The 20,027-nt window shown below is 42.2% G+C and overlaps 1 protein-coding gene across 1 annotated transcript in view; it reads right to left on the bottom strand.

The window, feature by feature from the left end:
* Positions 1–20,027, bottom strand: part of LOC102387533 (protein diaphanous homolog 2-like) — a 455,665-nt gene that overhangs the window by 206,380 nt on the left and 229,258 nt on the right. Inside the window, exon 4 of the mRNA XM_006029471.3 lies at positions 12,685–12,849. Within this exon, the coding sequence (XP_006029533.2) occupies positions 12,685–12,849 (165 nt within the window). The remainder of the gene's footprint in view (positions 1–12,684; positions 12,850–20,027) is intronic.

The following is a 20,027-nucleotide window of genomic DNA, read 5'->3' as shown; positions in this document are numbered from 1 at the left end:
CGGCAGGCAGGCTGCTGGCAAGCCACCATGGAAGCAAATGAGACAGAGTTAGAGGTGCTGTGTATGTACATGCCAGCCAAAGCCAAGGTAAGGTATGATTTCCTGGAAAACATGGCCCTAACACTTCCAAGCAGGCCCACTGGGTGGGGGAGGGGGAGGAGTTGTCTGTTTGTTTCTCTAGACTAAAGAAGAGCAAGGAGAAGCCTATGACATGCATGAGATATGGTGCAGGAGCAGAGCACCAGTTGAAGGAAGGCATACTGGAAACAGTGACCGCTTTCTACTGAGAACTCTACACTGTATGACAGGAGGACCCAGACACCATGAAGCAGTGCCTGCAGGGGCTCACCTGGGCCCTCAGAGAAGCCGAGCAGCAGCAGCAGGAGGAGGAGGAGGAGGAGTGGACACTAGAGAAGGTCGAGCAGACCCTTCGGAGGTTCAACAATGGTAAGACTCCTGGGATGGACAGCCAACCCAAGGAGTTTTACATGACCTTCTGAGACGTGGTGGGCCCCAACCTGTTGGAGCTTTTTCAAGAGTGACTACAGGAGGGCTGATTGGGGGCTGGGATGAGCCAGGGCCTCATGACCCTCTTGCATAAGAAGGGTCTGAGGGAGGATTTGAAAAACTGGAGACCTATCACCCTCCTGAACTTTGACTATAAGCTGCTGGCCAAAGTCTTGGCTGAGTGATTTAAATCCATCATCCACGAGATGATGGATTTAAATCCATCATCCACGAGAACCAGTCGTGCATGGTACCAGGACACCAGATCCACAGGGCCCTGCTGCAAGTGAAGGATGTGCTCCAGCTGGAACAAGACTAAGGCAGAAGTGGGCAGTGCTGAATCTGAATGTGGAAAGGGTGTATGACAGAGTGTCACACTGGTTTCTCTTTGAGACACTGAAGCAAATGGGTATCCCTTTGACCTTTAATCAGCTGGATAAGGATGCTGTACACAAACATGAGCAGTGAGGTGCTGGTCAACGGGTTCTTGAGCACATGGATCATGATAGAGTCAGGGGGTCAGCAGGGCTGCCTGCTCTCCCAGATCCTTTTTATCTGTGCCATTGAACCCCTGGCCCAGCACATCAGGCAGGACCCCAGGATGCATGGAGTCCTGATTCCTGGAGGAAGCAAGGAAGAGACCAAGGTCCTGGCCTACATGGACAACCTGAACATCCTGTGCTGGAGTAAGTGGGCTGTAGAGAGAGCACCGTGGCACACACGGATCTACAAGGCAGAAGCAGGGGCCAAGTTCAATGTGAGCTACAGCACCTGCCTGGCTGTGAGTGAGCTCAGGGACCCTGGGGGTCTTGGTCCACTGTGAAGGGGTCAAGATCCTTGGGGTGGAGTTTGACCCCAAGCTGATTGGAAGGACAGTCCAGAAGAAGAAGGAGGCCAAAGTGAAGCAGAGACTGGGTCTGTGGCTGTTTATACCTCTTTAATGCTGTTTCCTTGTATGAAAATGTAAGATGAAGGGCTTTCTCACTCATGCTGATTGAGGGGAAAAAATGTTGTCTTATATTTGGGTAAATAACGGTCTTCACATTTTTGTGCAATAATTTCGTGGCTTATTTCCTATTTTATTATGCCATTAATTGCATAAATGTGTGGCTGGCTTACCAGAGACTATAAACTATACTCTTCCCTGAGCAGAGTTTGTATCCTCTATATCTCAAATCTAAAGAGAAAATGGTGTCAGCTACAGCCTAAACAGTTTCTCCTTATTATTAAGCTTCTGCAGTTCACAGAAAGAAATTCTCAGACAGGGAAAACCAAACACTAATTTGACCTCAGAAACTTGCTTTCAGAGAGGATGATGATAAAATTGAATTGATATGGCAAATATTTCTTCCTGGTTGAGGATATCAGGGAGATTAGTTAGAGAGAAAAAAAACAACAAGAAAAAGACTACAGCAGATTAAGAAAGCTTAACCTGTCTCATGCTTTTATTCCTCTTTTCTTTTTATTGGCTTTTACTTTATTTGCATTCTCCTCTACACTACCAAACTAATGCTGAATTTTTATGACATACCATGGTGCAGTTTCAGGTTATCATTTTTTTGGGGCGGTACTGAACACCAGACAATACTTCTCAGGAATTTGTAGGTCAAGTTACCTAATTGCCCAGAATGCTGTTTCAACTCTGGCAAAATCTGTAGTTAGAAGATGCTTCAAAATATGTTACTTCAGCATAGGCCACCAGGAGCTTTAAGTATATACTACCAATTAGTAAGTGTTCTGTATAGTTTTGCATTCCTTTCTAAAAACACATAGCATAACACAAGAGGTAACAGGTAGACGTTAGATTTCTGCACTGCAAGGCAGAAAAGAATCTCAGAGTTAAGAATGAAAGCCTTTGCTAGAGACAATGGAGCATAATTAGAAAGGTATTCATCTATGCATTTTGTTCTCAAAGTATTGGTTTTATAGTTTATGTCCATTTAAAAATATGTCATAAGAACTACTGTACTTTTCTACAACAAACACATACATTCTCAGTCTTTAATGAAAAGATTCACAATTACTTTGTATGAGGGATTTGTCGTTCATTTTTACTTTGACCAAAGCAATCATCATGGTAATATAAAAACCAGTAAGGATTACATTTAAGAGTAGTGGTAAGTATAAGAGACAAGCTGAACAAGCATGTTTGATGTGGCAGTTGTCTTTTCTGGGATTATGTTAAAAGGGGATTGGATGAAAGTATATAAAATCTTTAACTGAAGTTTTTCCTTTTTTATCCAGGATGCAAGGATAAAAAGGTGTAAGCAAAAATCAAAGAAAAAAACCCACAACTTTAGAGTAGATGTTAGGAAGTGCTTCTTCATGCCAAAAGTGCCATGAATGCAAGGTACATTTAATTTTGCAAGGTTGCTGGGGCTAAAACATTTCTATGATTTAGAAAACAATTATGTGCTATCATGGGAGGAATGAATTACTGTAAAAGGAGACTGTTTAGAAGACACAAACATATTACATCTTTCTGTAAAAGTGTGCAAAAAGAATCATGTACTTATTTTCCAAGACCTAAGAATCCTATAATACTTGTATCAGAAATTGTAAAATATTCTGCTTAACAATTGGGATAAATGTGACATGAAACATAATATCTAAATTTTCCAGCACTCAGACACTGTTAAAATCATGTAAGTTCCACCAAAATATTTGAGGTGAAAATGTGAATTTGAAAATAAATTTCCAATGATGTAAAATTTTATATAAATGACTTTTTCAAAATTAGTCAAACAAGATCCTAAGTGATTTTGTTAGGCCCCCAACAGATGTTAAAGCAAAGGTGTGATGGAATCCGATATATGATCCCACAATCACACCTCCTGCCATGCACATGTGGCATGGCACCCGGTGCAATTTGAGATCCCATCACATGTTTGCTTTAACATTTGCTTTGTTTGACTAATTTTGCACCATATTGCCAGAGTAGGGGGAGCTCGATCCCTGGTTCCCTCTGCACTGGCAATCAGGAAGCTTGGATCCCATACAGGGGAGCATACCATGTGCTCTCCTGGCTGGGAGTCCCAGTCAGATGACTGGGGCTCCCAGCTGGGGGAGTGCAGCATGTGCATGGTATACTCCTAGCCTCTGGAGTACACAGAGGTCTTGAAAAGTCCCCATGTGCTCCAGAAACTGTCCACACATTTAATTAAAAGGAGTGATAGGAACCAGTCAAAAAGTTATTACACATATTTTGTGTAATAACTTTGTGGCTTATTCCATATTTTATCATGCCATTAATCAAACGTGTGGCCAGGTCACTACTTAAAGTGTAACATCTGTGAGAGGCCATAGTGCACACCAACAGTTTTGCTGTTAATATTTTTTTTTCATTCCCGTGGTTTAAAAAGTAAGATAGAAAGTTCATTCAAGCTTATTTATTTAATTTTTATGAATGACAGTTTCTCTTGACAGAGAAATGGATTGAGGAAAAGTATCTGTTCCTAAGAGAGCGAGCTAAAGTGAAAAGCAAGCACATACTCCTCCATGTTTCTAGGATTCATTGAAATAAACCTCTTGTATTCAGCACAGTTAGCTTAGAGCTCAGCTTCCTTAAGCAGCAAATAAAAAATTAATGCATCTCTTATATGCTATACATATCTTGAGGTTTGACAGACAAACAGATCTTTACACACGGATACAGCTGTGTATAGAATTTCAAAGGTAAATTATTAAAAACAAGACAGAATCAGACTATAATGTGCAAATCTCCTTGGATATTAGAGATGCAGTTGGTTACAAAGTGGTCATGCACCAATAATGAAGACTGGCTGTGATCCCCAAGGCCTTCTGTTAAATTTGCCTTGCAAGTGCAAAATATGTGATCTGAGACTGCAAGAAAAAGAATAAGAAAGTCTTTCCTGTCACAGTCCATTAGAATGGTGAACTCTGATTAAGTGGAAGTTAATCTACAATCTACCGCAATGCGAGGATTTTTAAGATCTAGCAGGTTGTTCACTGTACAAATCATTTCTTTTTATCATTATATATCCAAGTATTCATTTACCTCTTTGTGGTGTATGACAATAAATTCAGTTGCTGGTAAATTGTTATCCTGATGACAAAAAAAGCAGGGAATATGATGAAATGGTATCAAATGTAACAAGCAGGCTGTGTTCCCAGGGGATGGGTGTGAAGCAGTCAAGAGGGAAAAATCATGTTTATGGTCATATGATACAGCTTTGTGGTTCATGCATCAGACACATCGTGCCCGACATGGAACTTCTGAGAGATGTCATTATGGATTAACACTCTGGCAATCTTAGCTACTGTGGTTTATTTAGTGGGGAGGTGGGCTTTGCTAACTGGTGTATCAGCACCACAGCAAAATACTGAAAATAATCAAATGGTACAATATAACAGAAGATTTAATGTGGAAGGAGGTGAAAGAGGATTAAGATTAGGGTGAGTAACCAAAAATCCATGCATGCAGTTTGCCCTTTAAAGTATTATGTGGATGTTATACATCTGAATACTTACTTTAAAAATTGTATTCAAATATATAGATTTTTGGTCTATGGCCTCAACTGCCATTTCCTCCTAATAGTTTAAATAAAATATTGACAATCTAGGGATGTCAATTCAGAGTGTCATTGGGAAAGGACTGATTTGGGGGGATACAGTTCAACAACAATTCATCCTGCCTATTAAAAATGAAACAGCAAAATGTCTCTGCACAAAGTTCCTAAATCTTAAACTGGAAAAGAGCAAGAAAAACTGTAACCTTTATGCACTTTTAATTAGCCATTCATGAGTTCTGTTAATTTGTTTATCTTGCAATCATTTTCTGTAAGACTACAATAAAGCCAACATTAAGACAGAGAACTAAAAAGAAAGAAAAAAAAAACAGGGACAAAAAAAAAAAAAGAAGATAAAGGAACATAAAACCATTCAAATTTGTATGTTCAGTCTGACCTACAGATGTAGTGATCCAAAACAGCTATTCTATGGTACCTGTGTCCTTAGTCCAGTTTTTACCTCACAGAGTTCATAGTAAAAATCACAACTATAAAAGATTTCCTTGTTGCCATTCTGAGCAAAGATAGAAAAGGATGGATGGACATACCAACTGGACTATTGTCTCATCTGAAAAGCAGCAGTCCTTCTGGGTGGAGGTGGAAACACACTGACAGGTCAACTTGTAAAGAGGTGCACTAAGCTGAGTCTACATGTATGCCAGCATGGGATTCACAGTAAATAAAGCTACAATAAAACTGGGGGTTTGCGTTCTGAAGTGTGCAGATCAATTGCAAGACTCTCTGCACCATGACCCTTAATAACAGATGTTAAAAATTATTCTGAAAGAAAGCTCTCTGATGGAAACCTTTTCAGGAGATTTAAGAAAAATTGTGAGAATGATCAAGAACTGCACAGAGATGGAAAACTGTTGATGTATTAGCACACGAAGTCTAGTGAGAAGCCACATCTGCCCAGAGGAAGGCGTGGCAAGTGACCAAGTAGGCCCAGAGAGGTGTGGGCAACTGACAAGGTGGGCCCAGCTGAGATTGACTTGAAGGCCTGGGTGAACCAAGAGAGTGGGGCTGGCATGATCTGGGTAGGGCTTTGAACCCTGTAAAGAGAAGAGAGATGCATGAAGGGGCCTGAGAGGGTGGACCCATGGATATGAAGGGGTTGATTGCCAGTACACTGGCTCTGAGGACCTTGACTGGCCCACGAGGTGGCCAGAGCTGCAGAGGGCCCAGTGCCTCAACTGGCCTGATAGCAGGGCCAGACCCTCAGGGAGGCCAAATGTCTCTGTGGAGACCACAGCTGAGAGTTAGGGGTCATAGCAAGTACAGCTCAGATGACGATGGCTGATTGAGTCATCTGAAGAGAAGGGCTTGAGGATGAAGGGTCCAGGTATGGATTAGGGCCAGAGGTAAAGGTAGAGATGTGGGATGGAACCAGGGCCAGAGGGCTCAAGAGCCACTGGCCCAGGAGAGATGCAGAGCCTCTAAGGAAGGCCCAGTGAAGAAGACAGGGAGATTGGGTAGGCCTGATGTTGGTCCTGGGTAAGACCAAAAACTGCATCCTGCTGGAGTTACTTTGTGTGGTGGGGCTGCCTGTGGCAGGGCAGCCTCCAGGAAATGCCACATGTGGGCCACTTCAGGGGAAGGTGAGGATGGGGCACCAGAAAGCCTCAGCTGCCTTGTGGGTGACCCCATGGTGGGGGAAGGCTAGGCAAACTCACCCAGACAGAAAAGCACTGGGCAAGAGAGATCAGGTTGACTGTGGGGTCCATAGAGTTGATCAGAGTTGAGAGGCTTGAGCAGAGTGAGAGGCCTGAACAGGAAACTGAGCAGAGATGAGAGGCCTGAGCCAGAGTACAGTCCTGTGAGAGACTTGAGGTAGAGAGCAGCCAGGCATGAAGAGCAGGATACCACCTGTGAGGCATGGGACACAGTGTAGCGGAGGCACAGAGCAGTAGGATTGGCCCAGAAGGCCAGGGCCGCAATTCAAGGGTCATTCTACGAAAATCAGGGAAGCCTCCCACAGTCCACGTATTTCTATTAACAGCAAGGCATGGTGGGTGAGTTCAGGGCAGACTGCCCCTAGAACAGGGTGGCATAATTTTTTTTTGGTGTCCAGGTATGCCCTGTTACACCTGGATTTCACTGACTCCTTTCAATTATATGTCATTTTATTTTAAATAATGCACATGGATCAAATTTCCCCCCTTTTTATGACCATTAAAAAAAAATCTAAGGTTTTTTCCTTAATTCTATTGCTTGTTAGACAACTGCAAAACTCGCTTTTGTCATGGGCTTTATAATCTGTCCCTCACCCTAGATATAACCATGTGATATTTTGTTTTTACTTAAATGTGTTTACAGATGGTTTGAATATAACTTAATCCTAATATTGCATTAATCATTTCAGAATTAAAAACATACTACTAGTGAAGATACAAAATGAATTTTGACTGACAAAACAGTGATTTATGCAAATTTACACAAAACAAGCAGATCTATTGCATATTGTGGGGTTTTTTATATACATACTCTCCAGGGTAGTATTTGTTCATGTATATAAAATGGCTCAAAAACTCATGTTTTAAAATTGTTAATTTTATTCACAACTTTTTCCTTTTCATAACAATGGAAAAGCTCTCAGTCTCAAATTACCGTTTTCCCCTTCCCACCCCAACCTCCTGGCGTACTTTTATCCCTCTAGCACTTTACAGCCAAACTTGCTTAGATGAAGTGAACTATACTACTTTCTACCTCCTCATCAAAATAATTCTTTACTAACTCCACATCAATCGCATGTGTAAAATTAATAGAAAAAAATCACTTTCCCAGAAGTATTACTGAGGTAATTTGAAAGCTGTGAGACTGCACAAACAAAACTGGAGGCTGACTAACTATATAATTATGGATAGGCAACCAGGGCATGACTTGGAGGAGACCCAATAACAAAAGCATTGATGTCACAGCACAAGGCACAGAACCTTTTTTGTTACATGTGAAACTTGTACAGCTTGCAGAACTTTATTACTAGAAAAGCTGATTGAGAAGAATAGAGCTGAACTTTGCATGACTGGCAGTGAGGTTTGTAGGGCTCACAATTAAAACCTTTCCCCCTCTTATTGGAAGTAAAATGAATACTTCCAACATGTGAATCACTGAAAGAAACATGACAACATTTTCACAGCATTACTCTTCAGAGTAGAGCTCCACTTTAAACTTGAATTAATGACATTTTCATCTGCTTCTAGATCTGTGAAGCTATTTAGTAGTTCTTTTTCTATTTTCAACTCAGTTGGAAAGGTCACAACAATTTTACATTTTTATTTTTGGCAGAGTTATAGCACTTTATTTTTAGTTCTCACTTCTCCCAAGTGAAATACTCAAATGTAAAAAAAACTTCCTACTGCTGCTAAAGTCAGCCTAAAAACTGCATGCTCTTGTAAACCTACCTAACTGTTTGGTTTAAAATGTCTGTAACAATGTCATAGTAACAACAACAACAACACCACACAATGTATAAATAAATGCCTTTTTCTGAAAATTCAACAATGAACACTGAAGAAAAATAAGCCACTTTGTAGCCAGAACCTCCCATAAGTCTGAACAGAGGGGAAGTAAGAGGATCAGAAAGATTTGCCATTTGTGGCAATCTTTGGCAAGTAAAAAGGCATTATGGATCTTTGTTGGTATGAATATCACCTGCAGACCAACTACATTTCCTGTGGCCATATTACTGTTTAAATAGCATTATATGCTTCAGATGCCCAACTTGTAAGCATCTAAATTGGAAAAAAAATAACCTTAATTTTTAGAAAAAAAATATTATATAGAAACATCTAATGTCACTTTCTGTTCTTCATGACAAATCTTTATACCAATGTTTTATCGGTAGCTCTCTATGTGCAACAGAACTGTATAACTCAGTTAAGGAAAAAATGGACCCCCCCCAATATTCAGTTAAAAAGTACTTCAGTTAAATTAAAAAAAAATAAATTCTATATACTAAAATTATACTTTCAGTACATTTATAGACACTATGCTGAAGATCTGGACAGTTTCTCAATAAGTTAAACTAGGTGCTGGTAATATAGATCTGTGCACTACAGCTATATGGTAGATAGCTAAGAAACACTTATACTTCAAGATGATTTGAATATTCTCTGGAGATACTGATATTTTGGGCATCTGTTTTTTCTGTTTGTTTCCTATAGTGCAGTTGATTTTGATTCTCATCAAGAAAGACATCATCTTCGAGGCTAGGGACAGACATTACACATACACTGGTTTAAGTGATCAGAAACTGGTCTGAACCTGTAACAGAATGGGGCTTGGGACAGACATTCAAAAAGCCTGAATTGATTCAATCTCTGCAGGTTAGTCTAACCTGGCTAGGCTAAATCAGTTTTGTAGCCAGACAGACAGACATCCCAGAAATGCAGGCACATGCCTGCAGTGGCTCAGGCTAGAAGCCAGGGGATGCTAGAGCAGCACCCCCCGTCCCTTGCACAGTGCTGAGCTCAGTCCCTGGCAGGGCATTTTGATTAGGAAGGGGCTCCATCCCTCTTCTTACCAGTCCAGTAGGGAATTGAAAATACAGTGTTATCACCCCTAACCTCAGTGTTTATCACCTGATTAAGAAAACAACAGAGAGACATTACCAGCTACCTGTTGATTCTGCCTTTGTCCTGCCACAACACGGAACATAGCCAGCCAGTCTGCTAGCTAATGCTGTATGTCTGTAAGGCAGAGGGGACAGTGGAATCCCTGCTTAGCAGGGAGTGACGAGGGAGAAGCCAGGCAGACGCCTACAGTCTGTGCTGAGCTCCAGCCAGGGAGCAGAGGGGAGGGACCAGCCCTGCTGTGGAGCAGAGCACCCTGCCCAGCCCAGAGAGCATGCTGGGATGCGGGGGGTGTCTGATTTAACCTAAACCAGGAAGGGTGTGGGACAGACATTGCATAAACCGGTTTGACCCAAATCAGTTAAATCTGATGCTACATTGAACCAGGTTTCTCTCAACTGTTTTCAAATTGGTTTATGTGCACTGAACATCTGTTCTGTTACAGCTTTAAACCAGTTTCTGATCACTTAAACTGGCTTATGTGTAATGTCTGTCCCTAGCCCAGATGTTCCGTACACATAAACCAGTTTGAAAATGGCTGAAACCAGTTTGAGATAAACCTGGTTGAATAAACCATCAGACTTAACTGATTTGGTTTATGCAATGCATGTCCAAGAGCCCTTCCTGGTTTAAGATATATCAGACATCTGCAGCATCCTGGCATGCTCTCTAGGCTGGGCACAGCTCTCTGCTCCACAGCAGAACTGGCCCTGCCCCCCTGCTCCCTGGCTGCAGCTCCAGTAGACACTTGCCGGCTGCTCCTCTCATCCCCCTCACCACCCTGTGCTAAGTATGGATTCTCCCCTCCTCTCTGCCTTGCTGAGAAGTATCTGTGCATTAGCTAGCAGACCACATGCTGGCTACAGTTCATGCTGTGACAAAGGCAGAATCAACAAATAGCTGGTAATGTCCCTCTGTTGTTTTCTTAATGGGGTGATAAACACTGTTATCAATTCTGTCCTGCCGGGGCCTGGCCATACCCACCCCCTCTCAGCTCAGTACTGTAGAAGGGAAGGGAGAGCTGCTCTAGCGTCCCCTGGCTTCTAGCCTGAGTCACTGCAGATATGTGCCTGCTTTACTGGAATGAAAAGGGAATGTCTATTCACCTCCAAATTGGTTCAAGCTTTGCAGGTTAGATTAGCCTGCAAATATTGAATCAATTCAGGCTCAGGCTTCTTGAATGTCTGTCCCTAGCCCAAATGCTTTAAGAACTTGTGTGTGTATCTATATGTCTATATCTCTATTTCTAGATATATTACAAGGTGCATGGCTCAGGGGCTGAAGCCCAGCTGCAGGGGTTAGAAGTGATAGCCCACCTGACTAGGAGCCCTAGGCCAGCTGACAGGATGACTGGCTGGCCCCAGAAGACATTAAAAACTACCAGGGAGGATAACTAGGGAAGAGGAAGAGGCTTGTGTGTGTATCTATATGTCTATATCTCTATTTCTAGATATATTACAAGGTGCATGGCTCAGGGGCTGAAGCCCAGCTGCAGGGGTTAGAAGTGATAGCCCACCTGACTAGGAGCCCTAGGCCAGCTGACAGGATGACTGGCTGGCCCCAGAAGACATTAAAAACTACCAGGGAGGATAACTAGGGAAGAGGAAGAGGGAGTGTGACAGGTACACGATCTGGGCCGACCTAAACGGGGCCCGCACACCTGTTCCTGGGGCAACCGCCCCCCTACTCGCCTGCCATGCCTTGTTATTAATTGATTAATTGTTGTTAATTAGTGGGAGGCTGCCCTTGTACTGTCCCGCTGCCAGGGAGTGCTATCCGTGGCTCCGTTTCCTCCCCTACACTGCAGTCCACACCTTGCCGATGGAATAGATGTTATGTCTCAATCCAATTATGAACAGTCCCCCTTTTTGTTCTCTCTGGGCCTCCTCAGTCACGCCGCCCCCTCTCTGGGGCTCCCCAATAATGCCCCCTCCTCTGGGGCTCCTGGGCTACTGCTTCCTCTCTGGGGCTCCCCAGTAGTGCTGCCCCCTTTCTGGGGCTCACCACACCTGCACTGGGGCTTCTCAGTAACTGCCCCCTTCTTTGGGGCTTTTGCCCCCTCTCAAGGCGCTCCTCAATACTGCTGCCCTCTCTCGGGGCCTTCTCTGTCAAGCTGCCCTCTCTCTGGGGCTTTTGCCCCCTCTCAGGGCGCTCCTCAATACTGCTGCCCTCTCTCGGGGCCTTCTTGGTCACACCACCCCCTAGGGTCTCACCATACCCTCACTGGGGCTTCTCAGTAACACCCCCTTCTCTGAGGCTTCTCAACTGCCCCTCTCTGGGGCTGGGGTCTATGCACCCCGAATGCTGTGCCCTCCCTGGCGCTGGGGGCCTCCCACTCCGCTGTGGGGCCCCCATGAGGCCCCACTCCGCTGTGAGTCCCCTATGAGGCCTCCTCCAACCCCTGATAGCCTCTCCCAAACCACCGGTGTAACAAACAGCTATGTAAACACAAGCCGTCTGGCTATAACTTAAATGGAAGCCGCTTGGCCATAAAAACATTCAAGCCTACCCGGGGATTACTCCATCCCTTAGCAGTGCCAAACGCTGCTCCTGCAGTCAGACCTCCCCTCTCTTCCATGACAGAGCTCTTTCCTCTTGGGCTACTGGCAGGGAACTGCCTCTGGCCCCAGCCCCTAGGGTTTATAAAGGGAGCCAGGCCCTGCCCCTTCTGGTCACCTGACCTTCTCTGGTTGCCCTGGCAACCCACAGCTGGGCTCCTTATTCCCTGCTAGGGCTTCCTCCCTAGCAGTTTTCTCCTCTTTGGGAGCAGGGCACCTCAGTGCTCTGTGACAGGGAGAGAGGAGGCTGGTATGCTGAAGGAAAAGTACTAAGCCTGGGTGACCTCTCTTTTAGGTGAGAGAAAAGACCTGAGGATTTACTTTGTATATTATTTGTACATTTGTTTATGGTATCACTTGCTTTGTTTCCCATGGGAATAAGCCTTTCACATGTAAAATAGAAATGGGACCCAAGTGCTGCCTGGTCTTTATGAGGAAGTTAGAGAGGGAGAGAAATCCAAACCATTGGGGAGATTGAAGGGAGTGAAAAAATATACTGCTTTATTAGATTTTACTTACCAAGAACAGTGTTCGGAAGCTGCTGAGATCTCCAAAAAATTCTTCTATGCCTGTTGCTTTGGGATCAAAGGAAAAATACTCTCCCAAATTCTCATATAACTTAATCATGTTGTTGTGCATGTTGGACAATTTTTCATAATGGTCTCTGGCATTCTTTGAAAAGCTGTAAGTTTGTGTTAAGGTACATGACTGAACTGTAACTCTTATCAGTAAACTGAACAACAAACTTGCACAAAAAGTTAAGATAGAATTGAACCACAACAGTCTTGTGTAATTGATATTATTCTACAAGCCAACCAAATACTTTTATATACAGATTTTAATCTGAGTAATTTTTTACATCTACACAGGTAGGTTGCACCACTGTTTTGCAAACTCTTCCAAGTTACAGCCAGCTTTTGACAATGAAAACTGTTTTGTGATGAAAGCCTCCTCCCAAACTTTTAATTTGTTTTATTTAAAATCTTACTGAAATTTTAAGAGTTACAGACTAGCATCAGGCATAACAAAACAAGTATTACTGCATAAGAAAGTCTACATGATTAACAGTCATGTCAGACTACATGAGAACCAACTATTTTAAGTACACAACAATACAAAGAACATAATAATCAACAGAAATATAGCGCCAATGGCTACTTAAAAACAATTTTATGTCAGATATAGAGAAAAAATGTACCTGGATAATACAGAAGCCATTATGTGTACAAACAAGACAAAATTAGACATATCAACTGATATTCTCTAAGAATGAAATGGTAGGGATATTTACAAAATTCAAGTATGCACAATATCTGCTCATAAGTCTGTGGATGTCTGAACTAAGTACTTGCACTGCCCTCAATTCATGGGGAAAAAAGATACAAATCATTGTCTAAAATGGGGCAGCTATATTGCACGCTTAGCTATATTGCACTTTCATTAGTAACTGAACAAGGCCTGAAAATCAACCAAAGATCCAATTCAGAGATGCTTTGGCATAATAATCACAAGGAAAAGAAGAACACATAAGTAAAAAAATATAACCTATATTTAGAACAATATATATGTGAACTTTTAAAGACTAAGAATTAAAAATGTCTTAAGAAGAAAGATGCAGTGCTTTGGACATGTAACAAGAAGATTCAGCACTCTTGCCAACACCATGCTACAGGGAGCTGTGGACAGATGAAGAGGAAGAGGAAGACCTAGGACAAACTGGACCACAATCATCAAAGACTGGACAGAATCAAAATTGACTCACTATACAAGGATTGCAAAAGACTGGGAAGAATGAAGGAAAGTTACTGCTACATCAAAGGTGTTCCAATGATCAGGCCAGACTTGGGACTGACTTGACTTAATATGTGAACATTTAAAATTTAAGACAAATAAGGAAAAATTACACATTTCCATCAAGTTTTTACAAGCTTCAGTATGCTTCCCTCATTTGTTGTACTTAAGATCGGCATCATTCACATTAAAAACCATCCAACCATGGTTGAACTAAGTTTTCTGATTCAGAACTGCAGCTAATGAAATTACTTTGCTGTACATATCAAGAATATAAAACAAAAGGGAAAAAAGGAGGAAAGAAAATAACCAGTAGAAAGGAATATTCGAAGTTGTGAAATACACGAAAAATGCAAGGGAATCTAGGCTGAAACTTCGTTCTTAAAAACTTTGTTTTACTTATTGTTAAGATTGCTAAAAATCTCTGTGTTATGCAATACCAAAGCAAAAGAGGGGGAGCTTGAAAATAATCCTGGTGCTTTGCTTAGTTTGTATTCATTATATCTGAAGTAAAGGTTTCAAATTCATTTAAAAACACCTTTCCAAGTACAATATGAAAAAATCCATACAAGAGCTTAGGGAACCAATTGTAACCTCAGAAGTATCAATTCTGTTTCATCTTGAGAGGCTTGGAGGGTTTTTAAGACACATTTTTCTGTATATAATATGTAAATACTGTGCTAGCTGAGCTTTTCCCTCACTAAGTTAGAAGTTTTCATTCTAGTTAAAATACCCTGTTTTTAGTTTGCTGGTAGACTAAACTCACATTCTCTTGCTGTAAATCCTTTTTCCTGTTGTCTCTTAATGTGTAAATTACTCTTAGGTTTGAAATAAGAACTGCATTTATTGATAGATTGTTTACCTAAAAATTACAGCATCCACTCCGCCTTTAATCTAAATCTTCAAATTCCTACATTTTTAAACATCTTAATTGTTAACAAAGAAAAATAAATTCTGCAAGTGCACAAATATAAATGATTTTTCTCTACTGCTATTAAGGTTCTGTACAGGTATAGTAGATACAACATGTCTAAAAAGGAGACTGTATGTTTCTTTTATTAAAACAAAGCAAAAGCCTTCACTCATTAACTATAAAACAAATGGTAGAGAATAGAATAATGCTTAGATTACAGTACTGGGGGAGGTACACCTTTAATGTCTCTCAACAATAGAAACCTGAGCATAAGGTGCAATACTGAGAAACATACAACCATTCACTGCACATGGTCTATGGCCATACAGCTTACTTTAAGCTACCTATATAGACTGGAAGTGATACATACAGCCATTCACAGCTCTTGGGAGCAGTGCAGGAAATCTGAAATAAATGACTTGGAATGGGGTAGGGGTGGATGGGACTGAGGGTTGGGGGGGACTAGTGGGCCTGTGAAAGGGGTTGGTGGGCAGCTGGCAGGTCTGCCAATGGAGAGATTGGGGGGTTAAAAATATCCGAGTCAGGGTTGGGGGGAGGGAAATAGCAGGACCCTGGGAGTCTGGGGTGAGTGACTTGACTTTCCTAGCCCCAGGGTTGTGCAACACATGTGTGCAGGTGTTTGGGAGATCAGGTTAACACTTTCCTACATCAGGTTAAACCTTTCTCATTCTAAGTGAATCTCCTGAAGTGAACTAACTTAGATCAGATAAGCCAGTTTTGGATGTTTTAAGCTCTCTGAATGACTGCATGATTGGGCATCTAGACTGACCTAACAATGTTTAGGTCAATCGAAATGTAATGCCTGTATGTACGTTAAGAAAATGGGACACCTAAGATGATTCTTTCAACTTAACAGTTGCAATTCTACCTTGCCATCCATACATATTCCACGTACAATTCTTAACAGACAAATTACTTTAAACCAGTCAACCTTTCTTTGTAATGTCTTTGTATTCAAGAATGAAAACTGCAGGTGATAGTCTCTATTTTATGGAAGGCTACACTACTTATTGCTAGTTTCTTATATTCATCTAGAACAACAAAAAAGGAAAAAAATAAGTGTCTGGGGAAAGATGTGTAATGGCTGCTGCTGGACTTGCAGCAGGGCAAAGGGTCCCTTCAAAGGCAGAGTGGGAAAGTTTGTAGCCACAGTTATTTTGCAAAAGCATATGCATAGTTTTGATTGGCTCCTGAGTCAGGCAAGGGGAGGGAACTCAACCCCGGGTCACAGCCAAGCTCAGAAAGGGGTATGAGGGGAGAGGCACCCTGGGACCCCAGAGCTCAGGCAAGAACCATGCTGCAGCCTGTGGTTGCTGTCGCCGTGCATAAAAGCTGCAATTGGTGCCCTAGGAGGGCAGGGTGTCAGTTTGGGAAGGCTCTGGGGACAGTTAACTGAGAAAACAGCTTAGGGCCTTTGGTGATAAACCTAGGGTTGTTTCAGTTAACAGCACAAGGGGCTGTGTCTGGAAATTGGAGAAAGGTCCTTTTGGGAAGGGGGGGGGGGGCGACAGTGTGAGTTTCTTTTGGAGGTACAACAGACAGCTGGACCAGAGGAAAATTTCTCTTCCCCATGAAGGCTCTTTCAGAGAGCAGAAAGGCACCTTCTCTTTGAAGCAAGCAGCCCTGCACCAGTCAATGTTATTGTGTTGCTAATGTAAAGGAGAGCTGATGTTTTGTTAACCCCCCTGTACTCCTGATGAAACTCACTTGAGATACAAGGTTTAAACTGGGGAGTTGTACTGAGGTTGTTCTTTATTCAATTAGTATAAAGTGTTCTTGGTTCATTGATACCTTGGCTCTGACATTAGATTATTGATATCCTGTTTTGATATTAACCTCATTCATATGTTGACTCTTTTGTGAATAATAAAATGTGTAAATAGTTAGACTGTATGTACTTGAGTGTGTGGGGAAACCCCTTGAAAGCACTCCACAGAAAGCAAAGAAAGCGCACACAAGAAAGCACTCCACAGAGAGGTGGCCCCAGCCTCAGGGGCTGGGAGGTTGACGGAGGCTATATGACACCTCAGCACCTCGAATCTGGACGTGGCCATGGGTAGCACTGTGGCTAGGGGTACAGATGCAGCTTAACATAGTATATATGAAGTAAGATTTTAAAACATTAAAATGAGCCAAGCTACTCTAAAGATGAAGGCTGCAAATTCTTTTGGGGTTCAAAAGGTACCAACAATACCTGTTGCTTTCCAATTCAGTTTTGCATACTTTAACCTGCTTTATAGTTTGTAATGCCATAAGCCCATTTTATAACAGCCTGCAGTTTGGAATAGCTCAGCCACTGCTGAAATTAGGAAACACAATGTGGAGCTGTCAATGATGATGCAATAGAACCTAGTGTAGACATGGACAGCAATGGCACATTCATGGAGTATAGGACTCAGAGCTTTGAAAATTCCTTACAGAAGAGTGAATTGCTTTTCTACAATTTCATGTCAGCAAATCAGCAGCCTGAACTACCAATTCAGAAAAATTCTACTGGAAAAATAAAGGCTGGTTACATAATTATACATTTTACTTCATTCCACACATCTAAACTTTTAAAACATTTTAAACTTGAAATTAGTTCCTTTATTAAAGTCAACCAAAGCAACCCAGCAAACATTGGACTCCAACTAGAATGAGGACACACAGAAACCAACAAGTGCTGAAAACAGAGTACTGCAAAAATTCAGTAACTAACAAGATAAACCTTGTTGAATGAGAGAGGACATCCCGAAATTATGTTAACTAAGAATTATCTAATAATGTCCGTACTGGGAATCTCGGAGAAGTGTTATTATAGAACAGACAAAAAGATGTTGACAGCTTGAGAAAATGAAATGTGTAATGACTGTAGGAATGGAAACACTTTTGCATTTCAAGACTGAGCAGAAAGAAGGACAACTCTGTAGCCAGGCTGCAGCTACAATTACAGCTTCTCAGCTTCAGTAGCAGCTACGATATACAGATGTCTTTTGTACTTCCCATCCTTCATATAATTTGACCATGTACAAAGTTATGTCAAGTTCTCAATACATGTTTTTTTATTGCCTGCCCTCCTAATAATATGCAGCGGAACTATGGAACTCTGTCTAAGGTTGGCCATATGGGATGAAATTTTGAAGCATATTTTCCTGTGTAAATAAAGTAACATTCTTTGTACAGATGGAAGGAATTCCAAGATAATAAACAAAATCACATTTCCTTAAAAAAAAAATGTAAAAATATAAATTTCCTTGTATTCTTCATTGTCTTAAAATGCTAATAATGTGATATGCCATTCCTAATTTTAAAGTTGTAGGTATTATGAAGTACCACAAATTCTTAAAAGTAAGAACAAATTTTATATCAGTAAAAAAAGTGAACCTGCTTCTATGATTTTGGGATTGCAGACTCAAAAATGAAAAGACAATGCTATTAAACAATAAATAAGAGCGCTGTTAAAATTGGCAAAAAGCTGTCCTTAATGCAGAATTAAGTTAAAATTGTAGTTTCACTGAAGTCAGTTTAGTTACAGTTTCATTCTTATACTTTTGGATCATACTATCTTCCCATACACTGTTACATCATATCTATTTATATCTATATATATCTATATCTAGGTGGTCCCTATTTTCAAAAAAAAGAAGGAAGGAGGACCCAGGAAATTATAGGCCTGTTAGTCTTACCTCGGTCCTGGGGAAGCTCTTTGAGAAAATTATCCAGGTGCACATCTGCGAGGGGCAAGCAGGGGAGGTTATGCTTAGGGGCAACTAACATGGGTTCTTTAGAAGCAGGTCCTGTCAGACCAACCCTGTGGCCTTCTATGACCAGGTCACAAAATCCTTGGATGCAGGTATCATGGTGGACGTAGTCTTTTTGGACTTTAGGAAGGTCTTCGACACTGTCTCTCACCCAATTCTCATTAAAAAAATAGGAGATTGTGGTGTCGATGCCTACACAGTCAGATAGGTCGCCAATTGGCTGGAGGGCCACACCAGAGTGGTGGTGGACGGGTCATTTTTGACCTGGAGGGATGTGGGCAATGGGGTCCCCCAGGGCTTGGTCCTCGGGCCCGCACTGTTCAACATCTTCATCAGCGACTTGGATGAGGAGATGAAAAGCACCTTGTTCAAATTCGCAGCTGACACTAAGATGTGGGAAGAAAAGGGCATGCTAGAAAGGAGAGAGAGGCTGCAATTTGATCTGGACAGGTTACGGGGTGGGCGGATGAGAATAAGATGGAATTCAAAACTGACAAGTGCAGGGTACTGCACCTAGGGAGAAAAAAACAGCAGCATACCTATAGGCTGGGGAACTCCCTTCTCATCAGCACAGAGGCAGAAAAAGATCTTGGAGTCATTATAGACTCCAAGATGAACACGGGCCGCCAATGTGAGCATGCAGTCAGGAAGGCTAATCGTGCCTTGTCTGCATCCACAGATGCATCATGAGCAGGTCCAAGGAGGTTATCCTCCCCCTCTATGCGACACCGGTCAGGCCGCAGTTGGAGGAGTACTGTGCCCAGTTCTGGGCGCCGCAGTTCAGGAGGGATGTGGACAACATGGAGAGGGTCCAGAGGAGGGCCACTCGCATGATCAGGGGGAAGCAGGGCAGCCCCTACAAGGAGAGGCTAAGAGACCTGAACCTGGTCAGCCTCCACAAGAGAAGGCTGAGAGGGATCTGGTGGCCATCTATAAACTGGCCAAGGGAGACCAGCAGGCAATGGGAGAGTCCCTGTTCCCCCCGAGCACTGCTGGGGGTAACAAGGAATAACGGCCGCAAGTTGATGGAGAGTAGATTCAGGCTAGATATCAGGAGGCCCTACTTCAGTCAGGGTGGCTAGGATCTGGAACCAACTTCCAAGGGAAGTGGTGCTCGCTCCTACCGTAGGGGGTCTTCAGAAGGAAGCTAGACAGACACCTTGCCGGGGCTGTTTGACCCCAGCATTCTTTCCTACCCATGACAGGGGGTCGAACTTGATGATCTGCTCAGGTCCCTTCTGACCCTACCAACTATGAAACTATATATCTATATAGATATAGAGTATTTTGCTACTTTTGGCACTGTATTTAGTTTTGCCTTCATTTTGCAAGTTCTCTAGAAAAGTACCATATATATCAGGAACAGGAATTTCTATCTGGGAAGGTGCAAGGAAAGA

This window comes from Alligator sinensis, unplaced genomic scaffold (genome assembly GCF_000455745.1).
Source record: "Alligator sinensis unplaced genomic scaffold, ASM45574v1 scaffold333_1, whole genome shotgun sequence".
NCBI lineage: Eukaryota > Metazoa > Chordata > Crocodylia > Alligatoridae > Alligator > Alligator sinensis.
The sequence above is the reverse complement of the archived record's forward strand: the minus strand, read 5'-3'. Positions and strand labels throughout refer to the sequence as shown.